General features: G+C 46.0%; 1 protein-coding gene across 1 annotated transcript in view; it reads left to right on the forward strand.

Annotated features, from left to right (window-relative positions):
- The first annotated feature begins 3,407 nt into the window (after positions 1-3,407).
- LOC149290512 (uncharacterized) overlaps positions 3,408-22,941 on the forward strand; it is a 33,383-nt gene continuing 13,849 nt past the window's right edge. The window contains exons 1-4 of the mRNA XM_089489355.1: positions 3,408-3,553; positions 16,704-16,872; positions 17,711-17,831; positions 21,583-22,314. Coding sequence (XP_089345481.1) covers positions 3,408-3,553; positions 16,704-16,872; positions 17,711-17,831; positions 21,583-22,314 — 1,168 coding nt within the window. The remainder of the gene's footprint in view (positions 3,554-16,703; positions 16,873-17,710; positions 17,832-21,582; positions 22,315-22,941) is intronic.

A 22,941-nucleotide genomic window follows, 5' to 3' on the forward strand; every position in this document is an offset into this window, starting at 1 on the left:
CGCACAGAGCTAGGCGATCCTGACTTTCATCCTGCCTTCCCCTCCTGGATCCCAGAGGCCTGATCCCCTTCCCTTTCTCCCTCCGCTCTCCAACCTTCCCTCTTGCCATCTGCACTGCTTCAGCATCTCACCTTCACCATCTGTTCCCTGCCTTTCTGTTTTTCACATTCCCTCCTTCTCTCTATCACAGACGGAAATACACCCACAGAGTGTGTGTGATGCATAAAAGGGACACTTTGAGGCCCATTTGTTGAGAAAGGAAGGATAATCAATATACAAATAACTAATTGGGAAAGGCAGAGCAAGGGGGATTGGGACCTGGACTCCAATTTTGGTGAGGGTCAAGTGCCAGAGAGCAGCCTTAAAACATCTCTAAGACAGGGATGGACTACTGTTGTTGATGGGTGTGTGGTCACATTGCCACCCAGGGGATCTCAAGGGCACCCCCACATGGTATTCCCTGGGGGATGATAAATAATATTTTGCCCCTCAATATCCGACAGCATCCCCTTTGTCCCTGTTCTCTGAGCCATTGCAGGGTCAAGGGAGCCATTTTACACAAGAAGCCTCTCCAGAGTCTCAAAACGCTGTAGGAGGCACCAAGAGAGGCAGCAAACTTGGTCAGGGATGGGCTGAGGAGCATTTGGAGCCAAAAAAACATTTTTCTCCGTGGTTCCTTCCCACAAAATCCTAGAATTGCCAGTTTAAGATACGATATTTAGAATCCCTAGAAAATGGAGAGCAATAGTGCCTCACTAAACTACAAATTCAAATATTCTACAGGATGTTGCTATCACAATTAAACTACGCATGAAAGGGATCTAGGATTCTTAGTAGACCACAAGTTGAACATGGGCCAACAGTGTGATGCAGCAGCTAAAAAGACCAATGTGATCCTAGTCTACATCAATGCGAGTATAGTGTTATGGCAGGGGGTTGGACTGGATGGCCCTTATAGTTTTTCAACTCTTAAGGTAAGTAATAGTGCAACTCTATTCTGCTTTCATCAGGGCCCACTTGGAATACTGTGTCCACTTCTGGTCACCACAATTCAAAATAAATGTTCAGAAGCTGGAGTGTATCCAAAGGAGAGCAATGAAAATGATGAAGGGTCTGGTAACCATCAAGCCTTATGAGGAGTGGTTTAGGGAGCTGGAAATGTTTAGCCTGGAGAAGAAAAGGTTAAAGAGTGGATATGATAACCCTGTTTAAATATTTGAAGATATACTGAGGAGGGAGCAAGCTTGCTTTCTGCTGCTCTAGAGCAAAGGACACAGAACAATGGAAGCAAGGCACAGGGAAAAAATATTAGGAGGAACTTCCTGACAGTAAGAGCTATTCAACAGTGGAATATCCTCCCTCAGAGCATGGTGGTGTCTCATTATGGTTGTTGTTGTTGTTGTTGTTGTTGTTGTTAATTTCTAAAGCACTTCTTCTTTGAAAGGCTTTAAAGGTCTTTAAACAAAGGCTGGGTTGCCATCTACCGGGGATGCTTTCAGTGTGTATTCCTGCATGGCAAGGGGTGGAACCAGATGATCCTTGTGGTCTATTCCAGCTCTATGATTCGATGATTCTAAAGTGGAATCATAGTGCCATGATAATGTAGTATGAAAGGGCCCTCAGTCTTTATAGGAAGAGCAATGGATTCAGCTTCCTTACCCACAAAAGCCACATTCTCATAATTCTCGATCATCACATAATTGTACATATGTTTCTGCTTCTTTGTCAACAGTTTCCATTCTTCCTGAGTGAAATGTACTGCCACATCCGCAAAGGTCACCTGCAATAGAAAATAGCCTTCATTCAGAGAATGACTAATACAAAAAAAAAAGGGGGGAGCACATGATGCATCCCAAAATTATTTGATAACCTCAGAATTTAGTCCAGGAAATGAACTTTAAATTCTGTTAGCAAGAAAAAAGCTACTGCCTTTGAGATTCAGTTTGTCTCAAATTCTTTCAATATAATATACAATATAATAAACAATATATTGCTGGGATATTGATAATGGATTAGGATACTGACTATCGCAACACCTATAGTACATTTAGCCATTTGTTGCCAAATTTCAGAGGCAAATGTCATTTTTAAAAAGCAGTTCTGGGGAGCCCTGTGAACTTGATGGCCACGGGGCCACCCCCAATTTATATCCAGAGACATTCTCCCAACATTTCACAGATGGGAAAAACAAAACACATGTGGGCAAGCAACACCAGAAAATGGTGAAGATGGAAGAGGAAGATCACACAAGCAGGAAAGGGCACAGCAGTTTGCTTTTCCCTCAGGCTCCTAAGAAAGGAAAGTCCCTGCCCCCTTCTTTCTTCTCCTCTCCCTACTTTTGAAATGATGGGGTGCAAACTCCTTGGCACTCCTTATGCAGAAATTGAAATGAGCTGAAGAAAGGGGAAAGTAAAAGGAGGAGAGAGAAACCAGACTATTTAAAAGCCCTTGAAATAATGGGGTCACAGAGGATTAACCAGGACTGTCTCTACCAAATTCAGCCAGTATTTTATTTGCTTCCCTTTCATAAATTGGCCCAGCAGTGACACAGATGAAGCTATTAGGATAGTGACTCACCAAAGAGTGCAGCCTCTTTCTGCTGGAGCCCAACTTCCTCAGCTTGGCCTCTGTGTTGGCCATCAGGAGGGCAGGGGGTCCTGGTGGCCCTGCACTTGGTCACTTCCAGCAAGAGAGGCCCGAAAGCCGTGTACAAGGAAGCCGAGATGAAGTTCCTGAGAAAGGGGACCAGGATTAGGATTGGCTTGGTAAGAAACCCTGCAGCACTCAAAGAGACAGAGAACAGCATCCTGCTGGTGACACACACCGATGACATATGCCTCTTTTGGGCCAATGCAGAGGTGGGCATTTGCTTCCTCCCTCTGCACCAAACAAAGCTCCCCAGACCTAGCATAGATTCACTGCAGCTCCCCTACACAACAGATACTACATGCCTTCTTAGAGTGGTGGGGGATTAGGGGATGAGGAATTGGAGAAGGCCCTGGTTATGTCCCCGTAGCTAGATGTGAAATGAGTGCATCATTTGCTGAAACTTCCTGACCTCTCCAGTGGCCCTCAGAGGAAGATGTCTTCATTTTGCTTCTGGCTACATAAACACAGCTGGATGCTTCTCCAATACCTCGCACCCAGCACTCTCACCAGGCATGGAATGGCCATGCGGGATAGTTTCCACAACTCTATGGCAGGACCTGTGTCAGTGTATGGCCAGTTGTACTCTTATTCCACCTGGAGCAACACTGGATTATAGAGGGTTCTGTTGGGTCAGGCTTTCTGGCCTGGTGGCCTTTCATTTTCCCATTGGCCAAACCAGTTGCCCTCCATCCCCCAGGGAGGCCCCCGGTCAAGCAAATGAGGAAAGGAGCATTCTCTTCGGTGGTTGCCCCCCTTCCATGGGATCCAGCCCTCCTCCCAGGATCGAGGAGCACCAGAGCATTGAGCTGATGGCAAGAAAAAACCGAATTGCCATGGCAGTCTTCTGCATGCAGAGAAGTCATTATTCTGAGAGTGCCTCTGCCCATGTGACCATAAGTGACTGGTGAGTCAATCTATAGGTAAATCCAACTGATTCAGTGATTCTCTTCTGATCAGGACTAAGAATAGGATAGGATACAGGCTAGGATTTAGGAATGCATGTGGCTAGAACAAGAAATTCCCAAGCAAAGATGGACTGGTAACAGTGTGGAAAATAGGCACTCTCCACGTAGAATCATAGAATTGTAGAGCTGGAGGAGACTACAAAGACCACCCAGTCCAACCCCTTGCCATGCAGGAAATCTCAATCAAAGCATCCCTGACAGATGGCCCCCTCCCCATTTAGACACTGGTGAAAATAATTATTTCATTTTTGCAAATGAGACTATTTCTCTGAGCTTAACTGCTGTGTTTGTCTATGTCAGTCATAGTAGGAGCAAGAAGTGTGCACCTCCTCCCTCTGCTTGCTAAAGCCACATAGAAGTTGAGGCATGTACGTTTGTGTGCATTGTTTCAGAATGGACCTACACTCGTCCCCCGGGATACGAACGCGCCGCGTTGCGAATTTTTCGGGTTACGAAGAAAAAAACATTAATTAATTATTTCCGGGTTACGAACGTTTCCCCGGCTTGCGAAAAAAGTTTTGGTGCTTTTCGGCGCTATTTCGCACCAAAACGCGGCTTTCCCCATTAGCGCCTATGGGGATTCGGCTAACGAAAGACTTCCGGGTTACGAAAATGGCGCCGGAACGAATTAATTTCGTAACCCGGGGGACGAGTGTATTGTCAAAATCACATTCATCTAAACTTCTCCTTGCCTATTTTTTAAAAGCATGCACACTGCTGAATGTATTGCACTTGATACATGAAAAGTCTATAAATGTACAGGTTTATGCATGAAGATTACTCCCTGGATTATGCTCATTTTTGGGAAGGGAAGATGTAAGTAAATTCATTATATAAACCAAGTGAAACAAATACCTCACAAAACTCTAGAAAACACCCCATACACACACAGTCCCCAAACAAAGGACTCACTGGCGCATTGTGTGTCTGGGGTCTGGAAATCTCACTTCCACATTCTGGGAAGACAATGCTGCAAGAGACTGATTTGGGGCTTGATGCCTGCAAAGCATGGACTCACTCTCTCAGCTGCTGCCCTTCCACACAAACCTGGGCTGAAACATTTAAACAAAGGTCATATTTCAGCTCCAGGAATAAAAGCCTACCTTCAGTACAAAGACACTGACTTCTTCAGCCCCAGAAAGGCCTCTTCTGCAGTCCTTTATGGCCGGAGCTTCCCTGGGTCAGAGGCCGTCTCCTCAGCCGTAGAGAAGGGTTGCTCTGAGTGCGAAGGAGGAGGAGGTCCACAGGGCTGAGGGAGGGAAGGCAATGGGAAAAGGTCAGTGCCAATGGCCATGGAGGGCAGAAAGGTGACAATGCCTAGGAAACTCCTCTGAGTCCCAGCCATTCTAGGAATGAGTGGCAGGAGTGAGTTCAGGGGGCTGAGGGGTCTCCTTTCCCAAAGGGGGAGGCAAGGACGGAAGAACCCTCCCCAGCTAGGGCCCAAAGGGAGGGTCTCTTTCCCAACTCTCTCTCCCAGCCCTCAAATCCCAGCCTCCCCACTGGCCCTGAGTCCCTGCCTCTTCTTCCTCAGAGCCCCCCACAGGCCCCTTCCTTCCTTCCTTCCCCCCAAAATGGAGGGGCAGAGGCACAAAGGAACACACTTCTTTCCTTTTGGCCCAAGGAGCCTGGCCTCCTTCTGACTCTGGAGCCTCAGGAGAGAAAGAGAGGCCTCTGTTCAACTTAGGCCACAGAGAAGGTTCCGGAACATTATTCCCCACAGTCACAAGCAGCAGAAAATGGCCTCTGGAACACAAAATGGCCAGGGATGGTGGAAGGGACTGGGATTCTAGAACACAAAATGGCCACCAGAACACAAAATGGCCACTGGGATACAAAATGGCTGCCCCTTCCTCATCGCTTGGCAGTTGGCAGTTTGAGGCCTTCAGGGAATCCAAATTGGTGGATGAAAGGGCCCCAAAGTCGGAAGGGATCCCAAATAGGATTTCCAAACCTTAACAACACCTAGACATTTTCCTGATGCTATTGAAAGTGAAACTGATCCCCTCCTTAATTACAATCAATAGTGAAGGATGTTAATACTAATATTAAGAGTGCCCATCGTCCGCAACCCAGCTCAGGTCTTGACCGCTCAGGGAGGCCAGTCCAGCTGCAGGTGGCCCTCCGTCCGTCCGTCTGTCCTCCTTTCCTTCTGCATTCCTCCTCTTTTCCCCAGCATCAGCCCCTTTCCCAAGAAGACTGCATCTGCACTATAGAAATAAAGCACTTTGACACCGCTTTAACCGCTCAGTGCTATGGAATCCTGGGATTTTATCTTTGGACACTTAGCCTTCTCTGCCAGAGAGCTCTCATGCCACAACAAACTACAGATCCCAGGATTCCATAGGATGGAGCCAGGAGAGTTAAAGCGGTTTCTAACCAGATGATTTCTGTAGTGCAGATAGAGCCCAAGTCAGTTGTAAAAGGATAGAAGCAACCAAGTGAAATTTTTATTCTGTTAAAAATGGTTTTACTTTTTTAAAATATAAGCAGTTTGTTTTTCTGTCTAATCCTTATTCTTCTAGTTGTTGTTTCTTTGTATATTGGTTTGTTTCATTCTTGGTAAAATGAGTTATTCTGGTCGGTCTCCTTCCTTCTTGCCTAAAAGTCTATTAATAAGAAAACTGGGGAGTCTTTTTAAACTTTCCAGAGGAGCCACTTTTGGCCTTGTTTGGGGGACTAACCTCCTCTTAGAAGCCAAAGCCCTATGTTTCTGAATAATAATAATAAGGCTTGTATTAAAACTATCCTCCCCATTTCTGATCCCTTTTAAAACCCTTGTTCCCCAGAAGGAGCAGAGCTGTGTAATAAGAAAGCACTCTCAGAAAAGAGACACAAAAGACACACAAAGAGACACACTTCCTTCCTTTTGGCCCAAGGAGCCTTGCCTCCTTCTGACTCTGGAGCCTCAAGAGAGAAAGAGATACCTCTGTTCAACTGAGGCCTCAGAGAAGGTTCTGGAACATTGTTCCCCACAGTCACAAGCAGCACAAAATGGCCACCAGAACACAAAATGGCTGGTAGAATACAAAATGGCTTCCAGAACACAAAATGGCCACCAGAACACAAAATGGCTGCTAGAAGACAAAATGGCTACCAGAACACAAAATGTTTGCTGTACCACAAAATGGCTGCCAGAACACAAATTGGCTGCCAGAACACAAATTGGCTGCCAGAACACAAAATGGTCACTGGAACACAAAATGACCGCTGGGACAAAAAATGGCTACTTCTGTCTGAGCGCTTGGCAGTTGTCAGTTGGAGGCCTTCAGGGAGAGAGAGACCGAGGGAAGAGTGGAAGGAGGTCCTGGAGGGAGGGGGCCTTGGGAGATGGGGAGCCTTCCTGAGATATTTGGGGTTCGCTTCCTAACAAAGGGGTTTCTGGCCTCATAAAGGATTTGGGGCAAACTGGATCTGAAAGGCATTAGTAGCCTTTTCTCTTGCCAGTGGGATTTACAGTGTATTTCCTGGACTTGATCTTCCAGCATCCACATGGCCAGAGAGAGGAGGGGTCCTGCCTTGCAGTAAGGCCCCTCCAATCCTTCTGAACCAAGGACTACAACTCCCACATCTTCTTTCTTTCTTTCTTTCTTTCTTTCTTTCTTTCTTTCTTTCTTTCTCCCTAGCTACCTTGTGTTAGTGGTGTTACTGGACTTGTTGTCGTTGTGTGCCTCCAAGTTGTTCCTGACCTATGCTGACCCTAAGGGAAGCTCTTCGCAGGCTTTTATTGGCAAGATTTGTCCAGAAGTGGTTTTGTAAGTGCCTCTCTCTGAGGCTGAGAGAGTGTAACTTGCCTAAGGTCATTCAGTGGGTTTCCGTGGCTAAGAAGGCATTCGAACCCTGGGCTCCAGGGTCATAGTCCAATACTCCAGCCACTAAACCATGTTGGCTCTTTCTTGAGGCTTAGTCGTTTTTTGTGGAGTGGCTCTAAGTCATTGTCGACTTCTGGGGAGCCTCTCCTGGGGTTTTCTTGGCAAGAGCTGTTCAGAGGAGGTTTGCCATTGCCTTCCCTGAGGCTGAGAGAGTGTGACTTCTTGCCCAATGGACCCAGCTGGTTTCATGGAGGAGTGAGGCACTGGACTCTGGCCTCCAGAGTTCTAACCCAACACATAAACCACTGCACCACACTGTCTCCCATTCCCATGTACAACCTGAGAAATAATTGCAGGTTTTTTTCTTCATGTGTATCTTCACGTCACTTCTAATTTATGGCAACCCTAAGGCAACCTTATCATGAGGTTTCTTTGGCAGGTTTCTTCAGAGAGGGGTTGCCATTGCCATTCTCTGAGGCTGAGAAAGTGTGACTTCCCAAGGGCCGCCTAAGTCCAAAACACACTGCAGCAATAATCCAATCTGAGATTGCTTTAACTGCCCTAGCTGAGCTCAGTGCTAAGGAATTCTGGGAAATTTAGTTTTCTGAGACATTGAGCCTTCTCTGTCAGAGAGCTCTGGTGCCACAATAAACTCCAGTTCCCAGGATTCCCTAGCACTGGGCCAGGGAAGTTAAAGCGCTCTCAGACTGGACTATTGCTGCTGTGTGTTTTGGACCTTACTTGGCCGCAAACTGTCCATAGCCTGCAGTGCATCTCCTATTTCTGTTGGCAGTCCCTCCCTCCCAACACTTTCTCATTTCTCCCCAAAACCAGCGCAAAGATGGCAGATGGAAAGAGGTTTTAAAGCAGCATTTAAATCTGCCATATTTGTTTTTAAAAGACTAAATGTCCCAAATGCTATTATCAGTTTTGTAGCTATTATTACAGAAAGACATAGAGCACAAACTCCTCAAGTACCTTTATTTTCTGGAGTGAGATGGGCTTTTCCAACTGACTCACTGTGATGATCTCCGGTGGTCCAAGCAGCCAAACTGCGGCCCTGTAATAATAATAATAATAATAATAATAATAATAATAATTTATACCCCTCTCTTCAGCCAAAAGGCTATCAGAGTGGCTTACAAATTGTTAATTAGACATTTAGACATTATGGCTCTTAGCCCAGCAGACCTTTAACTTCCTTAAATCACGCTGCCATCATCCAGCGAATTATAAAAGGACTTCCCTTAACCTACACTGGGACCAGTTAAGGAACCTTATTTCTCCTTCTTTACTGATTTTCCCAAGCATCAACTGAGCCAAGACACGTGTAAAAGGAGCGTTGAGTAGTAGATACTCCAAGGAGATATTTACTATAAATAACAAAATATAACTAAAATATAAGTCCTACAAGATATTAAGAATCTTGCAGGTACAATATTTGTAAGTATATAATATTCAATTCATAAAAGCTATTAAAACCATAAATAAACCCAAGTGTCCAATTCTGAGACTAACTTCCAAGATCCGCTCTATAACTCTCTCTCTCGATCTCCAACCGACACAATTCCCCCAACTGTCTCTTGGTCTCTCAGGCCTTATATCTCCTTCTCACGGAAGCTTCCAGAAGAACCTTCATCTTGCTCTCTGATTGGTCAAGAGAGCCTTCCGTAGCAGTGATGTCATTCTGCATTTGCATAAACCTCCCTTTACTGCCTGAAGAAGACCTCCATTGACTGGAGCCCAGTCATTACACTTTCCCAAGGCAAGGCTTCCACCTATTTCCCAATGTTGCTCTGCCTCCCAGTTGTTTCCAGGTCTTATGGTGACTTTATGGGAGTCTCTGAAGGGGTTTTCTTGGCAGGTTTCTTCAGAGTGGGTTTCCCATGGCCATCCTCTGAGGCTGAGAGAGTGTGACTTGCCCAAGGCTTCAGTGGTTTTGAAGCCTTTTTGCTTTATCTTCTAGAAGGAAGCTGAAGTGTTGCTTCTTGCATTGAAGAATGAGAGGAACCTTGTGGCATCCAAAAGGCTAACATTCTCTGGAGTTATGTCTGATAATATGAATATATAGGATTTCAATCCCTGTTCGTTTATTAAAAGGTTTATAGTGCACCCCATATCATAGAATCTCATAGCTATGTCCCTTAATAGCAGTTAACCAAATTAAACAGTACTGTATATAAAACAAAAACATGGAACAAGATAGACAAGAGGCCTCCAGGCTCCACCTGGCTCTTTTGCATTGGTGGTGGCAGTGGAGCTGCGGCTGTGAGGAGGCCAAGCCTCAGACACCACTCCTGTGGTGGTGATGGTGACGGCGGAGAGGAGGCCAAGGAGAGTGCCAGAGGCGTCCTCTCCGCCGCCGCCTTTGCGTGAGGGCCAGGTGCTGGGCTGGAGTCTTCTTGGCCTCCAACACCCAAACCTGGCACTTTTGTGCTTGCGGTGGCAGCGAGGAGGCTGAGGAGGCATCTGGTGTTGCTGCTCCGCCACCTCGGGCTCCTCGTTGCCAAGGCCAGGGGAAAGGCGAGGTGTTTCTCCTGGAGGCCAAGTGTGCTGGCAGTGGAGCAAAGGCCGAGGAGTACTGCCAGAGGCCTCTTCGGCCCCCTCTCCACTGCCGCCATGGCGCAAGGGCCGTGTGGGGCTATTGGAGGCCAAGAGGCTTCTGGGTCACCACCCGGCCCTTCAGCGTCATGACAGTGGAGGCATGCAGGCCGAGGTGGAGAGGAGGCCTCTGGCGCTGATCCTCTGCCTCCTCTTCGCTGCCACCGCAGCAATCACTGCCACCTCCGCAGAAGGGCCGGATGGTGGGCTGGAGCCCTCTTGGCCTCCAACATCCCCACGCGGCCTTTCCCCCGACCGTGGCGGTGAGGAGGGAAAAAGTTGGGGAGGGGAGGAGAGGAGAGGGACTTTTGTCCCCAATGTTGGCACGTGTGGATTTGAGCATACGCGGATTTTGGTATACGCCGGGGGGCGGAACGGATCCCCCACGTATACCAGGGCCCCACTATATTTGCAAGCAAAGGAGGGCCAAGAGAGCCCTGGAGAGCCTTGCCTTGGGGTGGCTCTGGATCTCTGGTGCCTAACAAACTACAAATCCCAGGATTCCTCAGGATGGAGCCAGGAGAGTTAACACAGTTTCGAACTGGAATATTTCTGCAGTGCAGACACAGCCTGAGCTGGTTGTAAAAGGGTAGAAGCGCCCAAGTCTGGTTTTTTTCCTCTCTTAATAATGCTTTTACTTTCAAAAACTAAGCGCTTTGTTTTGTTATTTTTGTTGTTGTTTGTTTGTTTCATTCTTGGTAATATGAGATGGTCTGGTTTGTCAACTTCATTCATGCATTAAAATCTTTTAATAATAAAACTGAAGAGACTTTTAAAACCTCCCAGAGGAGCTACTTTTAGCCTTTTGGCAGATGGGGGGGGGGGGGGAATCCTCCTCTTAGAAGCCAAAGCCTGATGTTATGAAGAATAATAATAATGCTTGTATTAAAACTATCCTCTCCATTTCTGATCCCTTTTAAAACCCATGTTCCCCAGAAGGAGCAGAGCTGTGTCTATTTGAAAAGACACACAAAACACACAAAAATAAACACACTTCCTTCCTTTTGGCCCAAGGAGCCTGGCTTCCTTATCTCTCTAAAGCCTCAGGAGAGAAAGAGAGAACTCTGTTCAACTGAGGCCTCAGAGAAGGTTCTGGAACATTATTCCCCACAGTCACAAGCAGCACAAAATGGCCGCCAGAACACAAGGAGGCAGGGACTGGGATTCCAGCCAATCAGGGCCAGGGACACAAAATGGCTGCCAGAAAACAAAATGGCCTCTGGAACAGAAAATGTGAGTCTGGGGCAGGGGGTGGGGTCTTCCAGGTCCTCTGCCCCCATTGGCCAGCCTCAAGAAGAGGAGGAGCTTCTGCTTCTCTATTTAGCTCTGCGTGCGGAAAAGTGACCGAGGAGAGAAGCAGAGTGTCAGAGGGAGAAAGAGACAGATAGAGAGACAGGAAGGAAGGAGGAGAGAGGAGTAGAGTGTAAGAGAGATAAAGAGACAGACAGGAAGGGAGGAAGGAAGGAAGGAAGGAAGGAAGGAAGGAAGGAGAGAGGAGCAGAGTGTAAGAGAGAGAAAGAGACAGACAGAGAGGGAGGAAGGAAGGAAGGAAGGAGAGAGGAGCAGAGTGTCAGAGGGAGAAAGAGACAGACAGAGAGGGAGGAAGGAAGGAAGGAAGGAAGGAAGGAAGGAAGGAAGGAAGGAAGGAGAGAGGAGCAGAGTGTCAGAGGGAGAAAGAGACAGATAGAGAGACAGGAAGGAAGGAGGAGAGAGGAGTAGAGTGTAAGAGAGAGAAAGAGACAGACAGGAAGGGAGGAAGGAGTGAGGGGAGTGAAGCGACAGCAGAGGGACACGGCCTGGAACCACTAGGCTTCACTGATGCACTGAGATCTGGCTGGGCCTGGCTTGAGTCTACTGCTGCTGCTTTCCTTTGGCCACTGCCATTAAGGAGGGGAGGAAGGAGGCCCAGCAGTCCTTCTAGGCATGGGCCACTCTCTCTGAAGTCCCAAAGGGGATTTCAGTGCTTTTAATGGTGGTGCTCATGCTGTAGCAAAGATGATGATGATGATGATGATGATGATGATGATGATGATGATGATGATGATGATGATGATGATTTTATCAGGCCTAGGGGGGAGGATAGAGCTGCTGCCAGACCTTAATCATCATTAATGCCACCTTCCTGTGCCTTCTTGCTTTGCACCACTGTAATGGCCATGGCTCAGTGCTATGGAACTCTGGGAATGTTCTTTTGGTTTGGCATTTTAGGTGTTGTTAAGGTTTGGAAATACTGTTTGAGGACCCTTCCGACTTTGGGGCCCTTTCCTCCTCCATTATGGCTTCCCTGAAGGCCTCAAACTGACAACTGCCAAGCGCTGAGCCAGAGGCATCCATTTTGTGTTCTGGCGGCCATTTTGTGCTGCTTGTGACTGTGGGGAATAATGTTCCGGAACCTTCTCTGAGGCCTCAGTTGAACAGAGGCCTCTCTTTCTCTCCTGAGGCTCCAGAGTCAGAAGGAGGCCAGGCTCCATGGGCCAAAAGGAAGGAAGTGTGTCTCTTTGTGTGTCTTTTGTGTCTCATTTCTGAGAGGGTTTTCTTATTACAAAGCTCTGCTCCTTCTGGGGAACATGGGTTTTGAAAGGAATCAGAAATGGAGAGGATACTTTTAATATAAGTGTTATTATTATTCTTCACAAACATGGGGCTTTGCCTTCTAAGAGGAGGATTGCCCCCCAAAAAAGGCCAAAAGTGGCTCCTTTGGGAGGTTTTAAAAGTCTCCCCAGTTTCCTTATTAATAGATTTTGAGGCAAGAAGGAAGGAGACAGACCAGAATAACTCATATTACCAAGAATGAAACAAACAAAAAGAGAAACAAACAAGAACAACAAAAATAATGATTAGACAGAAAAACAAACTGCTTATATTTTAAAAAAGCAAAACCATTTTTTACAGGATAAAAATTTGACTTGGGTGCCTCTATTCTTTTACAACCAACTTAGGCTGTATCTGCACTGCAGAAATAATCTGTTTCGAAACTGCTTTAACTCTCCTGGTTCCATCCTATGGAATCCTGGGATTTGTAGTTTGTTGTGGCATGAGAGCTCTCTGGCAGAGAAGGCTAATATCCCAAAGGTAAAATCCCAGGATTCCATAACACTGAGCGGTTAAAGCGGTGTCAAAGTGTCTTATTTCTAAGTGCGGATGCAGCCTTCTTGGGAAAGGGGCTGATGCTGGGGAAAAGAGGAGGAATGCAGAAGGAAAGGAGGACGGACGGACAGAGGGCCACCTGCAGCTGGACTGGCCTCCCTGAGCGGTCAAGACCTGAGCTGGGTTGCGGACGATGGGCACTCTTAATATCAATATTAATATCTTTCACTATTGATTGTAATTAAGGAGGGGATCAGATTCCTCCTTTCAATAGCATCAGGAAAATGTTTAGGTGTTGTTAAGTTTGCAAATCCTGTTTGGGGTCCCTTCCGACTTTAGGGCCCTTTCATCCTCCATTTTGGGTTCCCTGAAGGCTGCCAACTGCCAAGCACTGAGGCAGAGGGAGCCATTTTGTGTCCTGGCGGCCATTTTGTGTCCCGGTGGACTTTTTCGTTTCTGTCAGCCATTTTGTCTTCTGGTGGACATTTTGTGCTGCTTGTGAATGTGGGGAATAATGTTCCGGAACAATCTCTGAAGCCTCAGTTGAACATGTCAGGAAATGACATGGATGTGGCCACTAGGTGGAGCTGTTGTGCAAGTTATATATATACAGCTCTAGTGGCAGTTAAATGTGTCAGCATTCGAACAGTGCATCATCGGAATGTTGATGCAACTGTCAACTGTCCTTCCTAACTGTCACTGAGAGACAGAGTGAGACAGTTGGTGTGTGAGAGCAACTGCCTCTCTGTGGATGGTGTTACTGTGGCTGCGTCCCAGGTTGTGTTATTATTGTTGGTTGGTGTAAATAGTGTGTATTAGAGACGGTTGTCCAATACACTGTGTGTGTGTGTGTGTGTGTGTATATATATATATATATATTGTAAATATTGCAAACGAAGATTAAAGTCCTCATGAAGAGTGAAGGCTTGTTCTGTGGTTATTTCTCAAGCCTGGAGCTCATGACCGTTTGCAGTGGTGAAGGAATATTTCCTTCTTGACCAGAATACCTTTGCAGACATCTCCACAGATTCCTTCTCCCTGGCGTCCTGTCGATGTGGTTCAACTCAGCAGGTGGTTGTGGTGGACACAGCGCGTCTTTCCACACGCCCCAACAAAACAGAGGTTCCTCTTTCTCTCTCTGAGGCTCCAGAGCGAGAAGGAGGCCAGGTTCCTTGGGCCAAAAAGAGGGTTGTGTGTCCCTTTGTGCCTCTGACCCTCCATTTTGTGGGGAAGGAAGGAAGGAAGGAAGGAAGGAAGGAAGGAAGGAAGGAAGGGGCCTGTGGGGGTCTGAGGAAGGGAGGCAGGACCAGTGGAGAGGCTGGGCTTTGGGGGCTGAGAGAGAGAGAGGTGGGGAAAGAGACCCTCCCTTTGGGCCCTAGCTGGGGAGGGTCCACCGGTCGTTGCCTCCCCCTTTGGGAAAGGAGACCCCCTCAGCCCCCTGGACTAACTCCTGACACTCATTCCTAGAATGGCTGGGACTCAGAGGAGTTTCATAGGCATTGTCACCTTCTGCCCTCCATGGCCATTGGCACTGACCTTTTCCCATTGCCTTCCCTCCCTCAGCCCTGTGGACCTCTTCCTCCTTCGCATTCAGAGCAACCCTTCTCTACGGCTGAGGAGACGGCCTCTGACCCAGGGAAGCTCCGGCCATAAAGGACTGCAGAAGAGGCCTTTCTGGGGCTGAAGAAGTCAGTGTCTTTGTACTGAAGGTAGGCTTTTATTCCTGGAGCTGAAAGATGACCTTTGTTTAAATGTTTCAGTCCAGAATTGTATGGAAATGTTGCAGCTGAGAGAGTGAGCCCATGCTTTGCAGGCATAAAGCCCCAAATTCGCTCTCTAACAGCATTGTCTTCCCAGAAGGTGGAAGGGAGATTTCCAGACCTCAGACACACAGTGCGCAAGTGAGTCCTTTTTATGGGAACTGTGTGTGTATGTGTTGTTTACTAGAACTTTGTGAGATATTAGTTTCACTGGGTTTATAAAATGAATTTATATACGTCTTCACTTACCCCAAATGAGCATAATCCAGGGTGCAATATTCAAGTCATAAACCTATACATTTATAGATATTTGTTATATCAAGTGCAACATATTCAGCAGTGTGCATCTTTTTAAAAAATATTCAAGGAAAAATGAAGAAATTGTGATTTTAACAATAGATCCATTCAGAAACAATGCACACAAATGTATATGCCTCAATTTCTATGTGGCTTTAGCAAGAAGAGGGAGGAGGTTCATACTTCATGCTCCTGCTATGACTGACATAGGAAACACAGCAGTTAAGCTTAGAAAAATAGTCTCATCTGCAAAAATAAAGTAATTATTTTGACCAGTGTCTAAATGGGAAGGAGGCCATGATGATGGGAGGACATGGATTAGATCTGTAAGATCATGCCCAAGAGCTAGAGCTTCTCCACCTGGGACATAGAGCAGGTCCTCCCCCTCCTCCTCTGTGTGAAAGAGAAGTCAAATTCTCATCAGTGATGATGACACAGCATGACAAATTTGTATTCCTGAATTTAAAAATCTGAGGAGTCCGGAATCCTGTTGGTTAACCCTAGAGAGCAGACCCACTGAAACCATAAGTGACTGGTGAGTCAACTTATAGATAAATCCCACTGATTCAGTGATTCTACTCTGATCAGGTTAGGCACAAGATAGAGGCTAGGATTTAGGTCTGCATGTGGCTGGGACAGGATATTCCCAAGACAAGATGGACAGGCAACAATGTGGAAAATGGGCACTCTCCACATGGGCAAAGACACTATCAGAATTGTGACTTCTCTGCATGCAGAAGGCTGCCATGGGAATTGGGTGCTCCCTTTCCATCAGCTCAATCGTCTGGTGCCCCCTGATCCTGGGAGAAGGGCTGGATCCCATGGAAGGGGAGCAACCTGAGAAGAGAGAGCTCCTTTCCTGCCCTTCTTGACTGAGGGCCTCCCTGGGGAAGGGCCATTTTTAGACGCATTCCACCTAGAGCAACACTGGAGCATAGAGAGTTCTGCTGGTTTGGCCACTGGGAGAATGAGGAACCACCAGGCCAGACAGCCTGACCCAGCACAACCCTCTATGCTCCAGTGTTGCTCCGAGTGGAATCAGACTACAACTGGCCATTCAGTGACCCAGGTCCTACCATACAGTTGTGGAAGGCATCCCACATGGCCATTCCATGCCTGGTGAGAGTGTTGGTGTGAGGTATTAGAGAAGCATCCAGCTGTGTTTCTGTAGTCAGAAGCAAAATGAAGACATCTTCCTCTGAGGGCTTTGTGGACCTCTGCAGGTTTCAGCAGATAATGCACTCATTTCACATCCAGCTATGAGGACATAGTCAGGACCCTTTCCAATTCCCCATCCCCTGATCCCCAGCTACTCTCACAAGGCATGGAGTAACTGTTGTGTAGGGGAGCTGCAGTGAGTCTGTGCTAGGTCCAGGGGGTTTTGTTTGGTGCAGAGGGAGGAAGGGGATGCTCACCTCTACATCGGCCCAAAGGAGGCATATGTTACCTGCATATGTCATCAGCAGGATGCTCTTCTCTGTGTCTTTGACTGCTGCAGGCTTTCTTGCAAGCCTTACCCTGGTCTCTTTTCTCAGGAACTTCATCACGATCCCCTTGTACACAGCGTTGGGACATTGTTTGCTGGAAGTGACCAAAGTGCAGGGCCACCAGGATCCCCTTGCCCACCTGATGGCCAACACAAAGGCCAAGCAGACGGAGCTGGGCTCCAACAGAAAGAGGCTGCCGAGGGTTAACAGCTCTTTGGTAAGTTGCCATCCTGACTGTTATTTTCATCTGTGTCTGTGCTGGATCATGAAAGCAAGCTGAGAAGATACTGTCCCAGTTTGGCAGAGAGAGTCTTGGTTAATCCTCTGTCTCCTCATTTTTTCAGGGGCTTAGGAAATGTCCTATTTCACTCTCCTCCTCCCATTTCCTCCTTTCTCCTCAGGTCAGTTCAGTTGCTGCAAAGTGCATTCCAGGTTCAAAAGAGTCTACAGCCCATCAATGCAAAAGAGGGGAGAGGGGAGGAGAGAAGGGGGCAGGGTCTTGCCCTTGCCAGGAGTCTGAGCCAAAAGGAAAATGCTGTACCCTTTCTCGCTTGTGTGATCTTTATCATTAACAACTTTGGCCATCTTGACCCCCTTCTGGTGTTGCTTGTCCACATGTGTGTTGCTTTCCCCATCTGTGAAATGCTGGATGATATGGAAGAATATCTCTGGACCTAAACTGAGGGTGGGCCCAGTGGCCCTGAAGCCCAGAGTACTCCCCAGAACTGTTTTTTAAAAATGAAATTTGCCTCTGAAATTAGGTGAAATATGGCTAAATGAAAACTAATATACATGTTGGAATAGCCAGTATGTTAATCAATCAATAGTATTCCAGAAATGGCCGAAATTATATTGTTTATCATATTGTATATTATATTGAAAGGATTCGAGACAAACTGGATCTCAAAGGCTGTAGCTTTTTGCTTTCTTGCAGAATTTAAAGTTTATTTCCTGGACTGAATTCTGAAGTGTTGAAATAATATTTGCAATGCACCATGTGTTTTCCTCCCCTTTTGTTTAGTCACTCTCTGGATCAGGGCTATTTTCTATTGCAGGTGACCTTTGCGGATGTGGCTGTATATTTCACTGAGGAGGAATGGAAACTGTTAACGAAGAAACAGAGACTGATGTACAGTTATGTGATGATGGAGAATTATGGAAATGTAGCCTCTGTGGGTAAGGAACCTGAATCCATTTCACTTCCTTTGAAGACTGAGGGCCCTTTCATAATTCACTGTCAGAGTGCTATGATTCCACTTTAGAATTATAAAATCAAAGAGTTGAAATAGACCACAAGGACCATCCGGTCAATATTCTGCCATGCAGGAAGAGACATTCAAAGCACCCCCGAGAGATGGCCATCCAGCCTCTGTTTAAAGACCTCCAAAGAAAGAGACTCCACCAAACTCTGAGGGAGTATATTCCACTGTTGAAGAGCTCTTACTGTCAGGAAGTTCCTCCTAAGGTTTAAGTGGAATCTCTTGTCCCTGTGGCTTGCATCCATTGTTCCATGTCCATTAATTTGAAATTAATAATAATAATAACCATAATGCGATGCCACCATGCTCTGATGGAGTATATTCCACTGTTGAATAGCTCTTATTGTCAGGAAGTTCCTCCTAATATTTTGGTGGAACCTTTTTTCCTGTGGCTTGTGTGATCGAGTTTGGATTTATATAAATTTTGGGTACCAAGCGATCAAAAATCATGACCCCTGACTGACCCCATCACAGCCGCCATTATCCCAAAAGCGAGCTGACCACGTAGCCGGACAAGCCTAGTAGGCCATGGCTAAAGCAGAAAGGTAGATTTAAACCTTTAAAACCAGTTCTGGGAGTTGCCATTGTCGCAGGCAACATGAATGAGGACAAAGGAAGTTTGCCTCACCTATTGATGGTATTAAGTACCCAGCCATCTACATAGTAGTCTTCTCCCAAAGAAGTGGCAGACCCTTTTGTGTATCCATTGTTTAACTTTAGTCTTAGTCAATAGATAGCCATGAAGACCTTTGTTCCGCAGGTAGCTATAGCCTAAGGATACGTTTCGCAGTATAAATAAGACCCAGATTCCAGCCCTCCTTTGGACTTTGTGAGCTACAGTTCCAAACCTCAACTCTGTCGAGCAATCGCTCCGGAGCTCTCTTGGGCACTGCGTCCTGCTGAAATCACTTGGGCAAGCCAAAGCCCACTGTCTCTTTCAGGCCTCTTGTTAGCTTAGCCCGCTGGAACTTAGCTCCTAGCCATCGCGGTTGCCGCTTGCTTTCCGTTCCCCGCTGCCATGTTCACTTACCAACATCCCTCACATCTGTCGCTTGGAGAAGACTCCTTAGGTAAATATTTCAACGGTGCCTCTATCCTTTCTCCTTTACCCCCAACTCTTCCCCTCCCTTGCTTTAGCATTGAATGTGCATGTGCGTGTGTGATCCCTTTTTGGTTGTGTGGCTTTAATAAATGTTTATATTTTATTTGCAGCTCATTGACATTGCAGTCTCTGTTTCTTGGGGTTGGACTATATGACCTCTGGTATACACATAGGGACCCAATCCGCTGCGTGCGTTGTTAGGACACGCCTCTTGTAAATTTGAGCTAATTAAATTCCCCTGATTTGATCCTTCCTAACACTTGCGTCCATTGTTCTGTGTCCTTTGCTTTAGAGCAGCAGAAAGCAAGCTTGCTGCATACTCAGTATCTCTTCAAATACTTGAACAGGGCTGTCATATCCACTCTTAACCTTCTCTTCTCCAAGCTAAACGTACCCAGCTCCCTAAGTCATTCCTCAGAGAGCATGGTTTCCAGACCATTCACCATTTTGGTTTCCTTCCTCTGGACATGCTCCAGTTTCTCAACTTCTGTTTGAATTGTGGTGCCCAGAACTGGACACAGGATCATTGCAAATGAGCTCTGACCAAAACAGAATAGAGTGGAACTATTACTTCCCTTGATCTTGACACTATACTCTTATTGATACAGCCTAGGATCACATTGGCCTTTTTAGCTGCTGCATCACACTGTTGACACATGTTCAACTTGTGCTCTACTACCATTCCTAGTTCCCTTTCACATGTAATTTAATTGTCATAACAACTTCCTGTGGAATCTTGGAATTTCTAGTTTTAGTGAGGCACTATTGTTCTCCACTTTGTAAGGATTCTCAATATCCAATCCTAAACTGCCAATTCTGGAATTTTGTGGTAAGGAGCCATGGAGATTAATGCTTTTTGCCCCTAAATGGTCCTCAGCCCATTCCTGAGCAAGTTTCCTGGCTTTTGTGGCCCCTCTTCCAGCCTTTTGGGGCTCTGGAGAGGCTTCATGGGAAAAAGGCCTCCCTTGGCCCTGCAATGGATCAGAGAGGGCCCAACAGTGGCAAAACGGCCTCCACTTCCACAAAGGGATGCTGTGGTATATTGAAGGGCAAAACATTATACCATATTTTTAGGCAACACAATTTGGGGTTTCCCCTGAGATCCCCTGGGGTCCAATGTGACCACCCCACTTCCGAACAGTAGGCCATCTCTGTCTTAGAGATGCCTTAAGGTTGTTTTAAGGCTCATCCCTCACACTTGACCCTCACTAATATCAGAAACCAGGTCCCAGACTCCTTGTTCTGCCTTTCCTAATGCATTAGTTGTATAATGATTGTCTTGCCTTTCTCAAGAAATGAGCCTCAAAGTGTCCCTTTTGTGCATCACACTCTGTGGGTGTGTGTCTGTGATAGAGAGATGGAGGCAATGTGAAAAACAGAAAGGCAGGGAAGAGATGCTGAAGGTCAAATGGTAAAGCAGTGCAGATGGGCAAGAGGCAGGGTTGGAGAGCGGAGGGAGAAAAGGAAGGGGATCAGGCCTCTGGGATCCAGGAGGGGAAGGCAGGAGCAAAGCCAGGATCGCCTAGCTTGAAAAACACACAAAGCATCACAAGAAGTAATTTGTATTGTAGCAATAAGGGTAAACATCAATCCATAAAATGAAATCCTAAACCTGGCAGGTAAAAATTGTCCCAAATAACTTTGAGAAATATAGACTTAAAATAGTAGCTTTGGCACGGTTGCTTAGAAAGTTGTATCCTAACTGAGTATCTCCCAAGCTGAGTTATATAACATTTCAAGCAGAATACAAGCTGCACATGGTGTGTTTATAGTGTTTATAGTGGCAACCCACTCATTAACTTCAAACTTCTAAAATGATTCATATAAAACAGAACAGTCAAATGGATATAGTGCAGAAAACACCGTATACAATCCTATTAATTCCAAAATGGAAGTTGTATAAAAATGTAATAGCCTGACTCTTGGTCATAATTATTTCAAGATATTTCATGGGTGTTTCTACATCTGTTCCAGAAAAAATCTGCTACAAATAATCGCAGATGCACAATATCTGGCAACTTTAACAGTTACCTGCTCCTAATAATACAATTATTTGCAAGCTCTCCTCTCCGACTTCCATCAACTTCACCATCCCTTGTACACACAACTGTAATCCACACCAGTCCACATGTGAGCTGTATACTGTATTGGTTGTGAGTCATCTCCTGGTGCCACACAGCATGAAGGGACCTCAGCTTCCATCATGCCTTGGTCTCTGACTCAGGACTTTATGGCAGTCTCACAGGATATGATGCCACTTGCCAATCAAACTATTTCTCCACATGTTTAATAGAATATTTTTGCAACATTCCTTTATCTGACTATCTACTTCCAGTGATTCCCTTAAGTCCCCCTCTAATCTCTTCTTTGATAACTCCTATAAATAAGGATACAATTGTTCCATAGATTTAGGGGCATAAGTAGTACGGTCATCCTTGGGTTACTAACAGAAACTCTCTTAATTTACTCTATAATAAGGAGGGGTTAATGAGGGCTAAATCATGGGTAACACCCTCCTCCCTTAACGCTGATTTTCAGTCTTATCTGTCACTGTGCTTCTTTACAGAAAAATATTTGAGTCATGAGAGAATCCACACAGGAAAGAAGTCACATAAATGCCAGCATTGTGGGAGACATTTTGCTTACAAGTCAATCCTTGTCATGCATCGAAGGGTCCATACAGGAGAGAAGCCATACAAATGCCAGCATTGTGGGAAATGTTTTTCTCAGAAGTCAGACCTAGTGAAACATCAGAGAGTCCATACAGGAGAGAAGCCATACAAATGCCAGCATTGTGGGAAATGTTTTTATATGAAGTCAGTCCTAGTGACACATCAGAGAGTCCACACTGGAGAGAAGCCATACAAATGCCAGCGTTGTGGTAAATGTTTTCCTCGGAGGTCACACCTAGTGATACATCAGAGAGTCCACACAGGAGAGAAGCCATACAAATGCCAGCGTTGTGGTAAATGTTTTCCTCGGAGGTCACACCTAGTGATACATCAGAGAGTCCACACAGGAGAGAAGCCATACAAATGCCAGCGTTGTGGGAAATGTTTTTCCTCGAAGTCACACCTAGTGACACATCAGAGAGTCCACACAGGAGAGAAGCCATACAAATGCCAGCATTGTGGTAAATGTTTTCCTCGGAGGTCACACCTAGTGATACATCAGAGAGTCCACACAGGAGAGAAGCCATACAAATGCCAGCATTGTGAGAAATGTTTTACTTCGAAGTCAAACCTAGTGACACATCAGAGAGTCCACACAGGAGAGAAGCCATACAAATGCCAGCATTGTGAGAAATGTTTTACTTCGAAGTCAACCCTACTGACACATCAGAGAGTCCACACAGGAGAGAAGCCATACAAATGCCAGCATTGTGAGAAATGTTTTTCGTCAAAATCATACCTAGTGATACATCAGAGAGTACACACAGGAGAGAAGCCATTCAAATGCCAGCAGTGTGGTAAAGGTTTTTCTTGGAAGTCAGACCTAGTGACACATCAGAGAGTCCACACAGGAGAGAAGCCATACAAATGCCAGCACTGTGGGAAATGTTTTTCTCAGAGGTCAAGCCTAGTGACACATCAGAGAGGCCACACAGGAGCGAAGCCACACAAATCTCAGCAGTAAACTAACATTATTTTTGTCAGTAAGGAATATAAAATATTTTCAATCCAACGGTGCTAAGAAAAGGCCCTTGTGATTTTGTTTGTAAGGTTTCTCTGTCCATATGTCTGTTTGTTTTAAAGTTGTATTTTGTTAAGTTTAGGTTTTATTTGCTAATAGTATAGATAGTTGCTATGGGTTGTCTATTTGGCTGGGGATTGTGGGTCATGGTATAGGTTAGCTAGATGAGGGGCTGGGATTTGTTGCAGCTGTCTAGAATATTTATGGGAATGATAGCTTTTGCATTGTGTGG

Source organism: Sceloporus occidentalis, unplaced genomic scaffold (assembly GCF_023333645.1).
Source record: "Sceloporus occidentalis isolate IW3139 unplaced genomic scaffold, rSceOcc1.0.p SCAF_39, whole genome shotgun sequence".
NCBI lineage: Eukaryota > Metazoa > Chordata > Lepidosauria > Squamata > Phrynosomatidae > Sceloporus > Sceloporus occidentalis.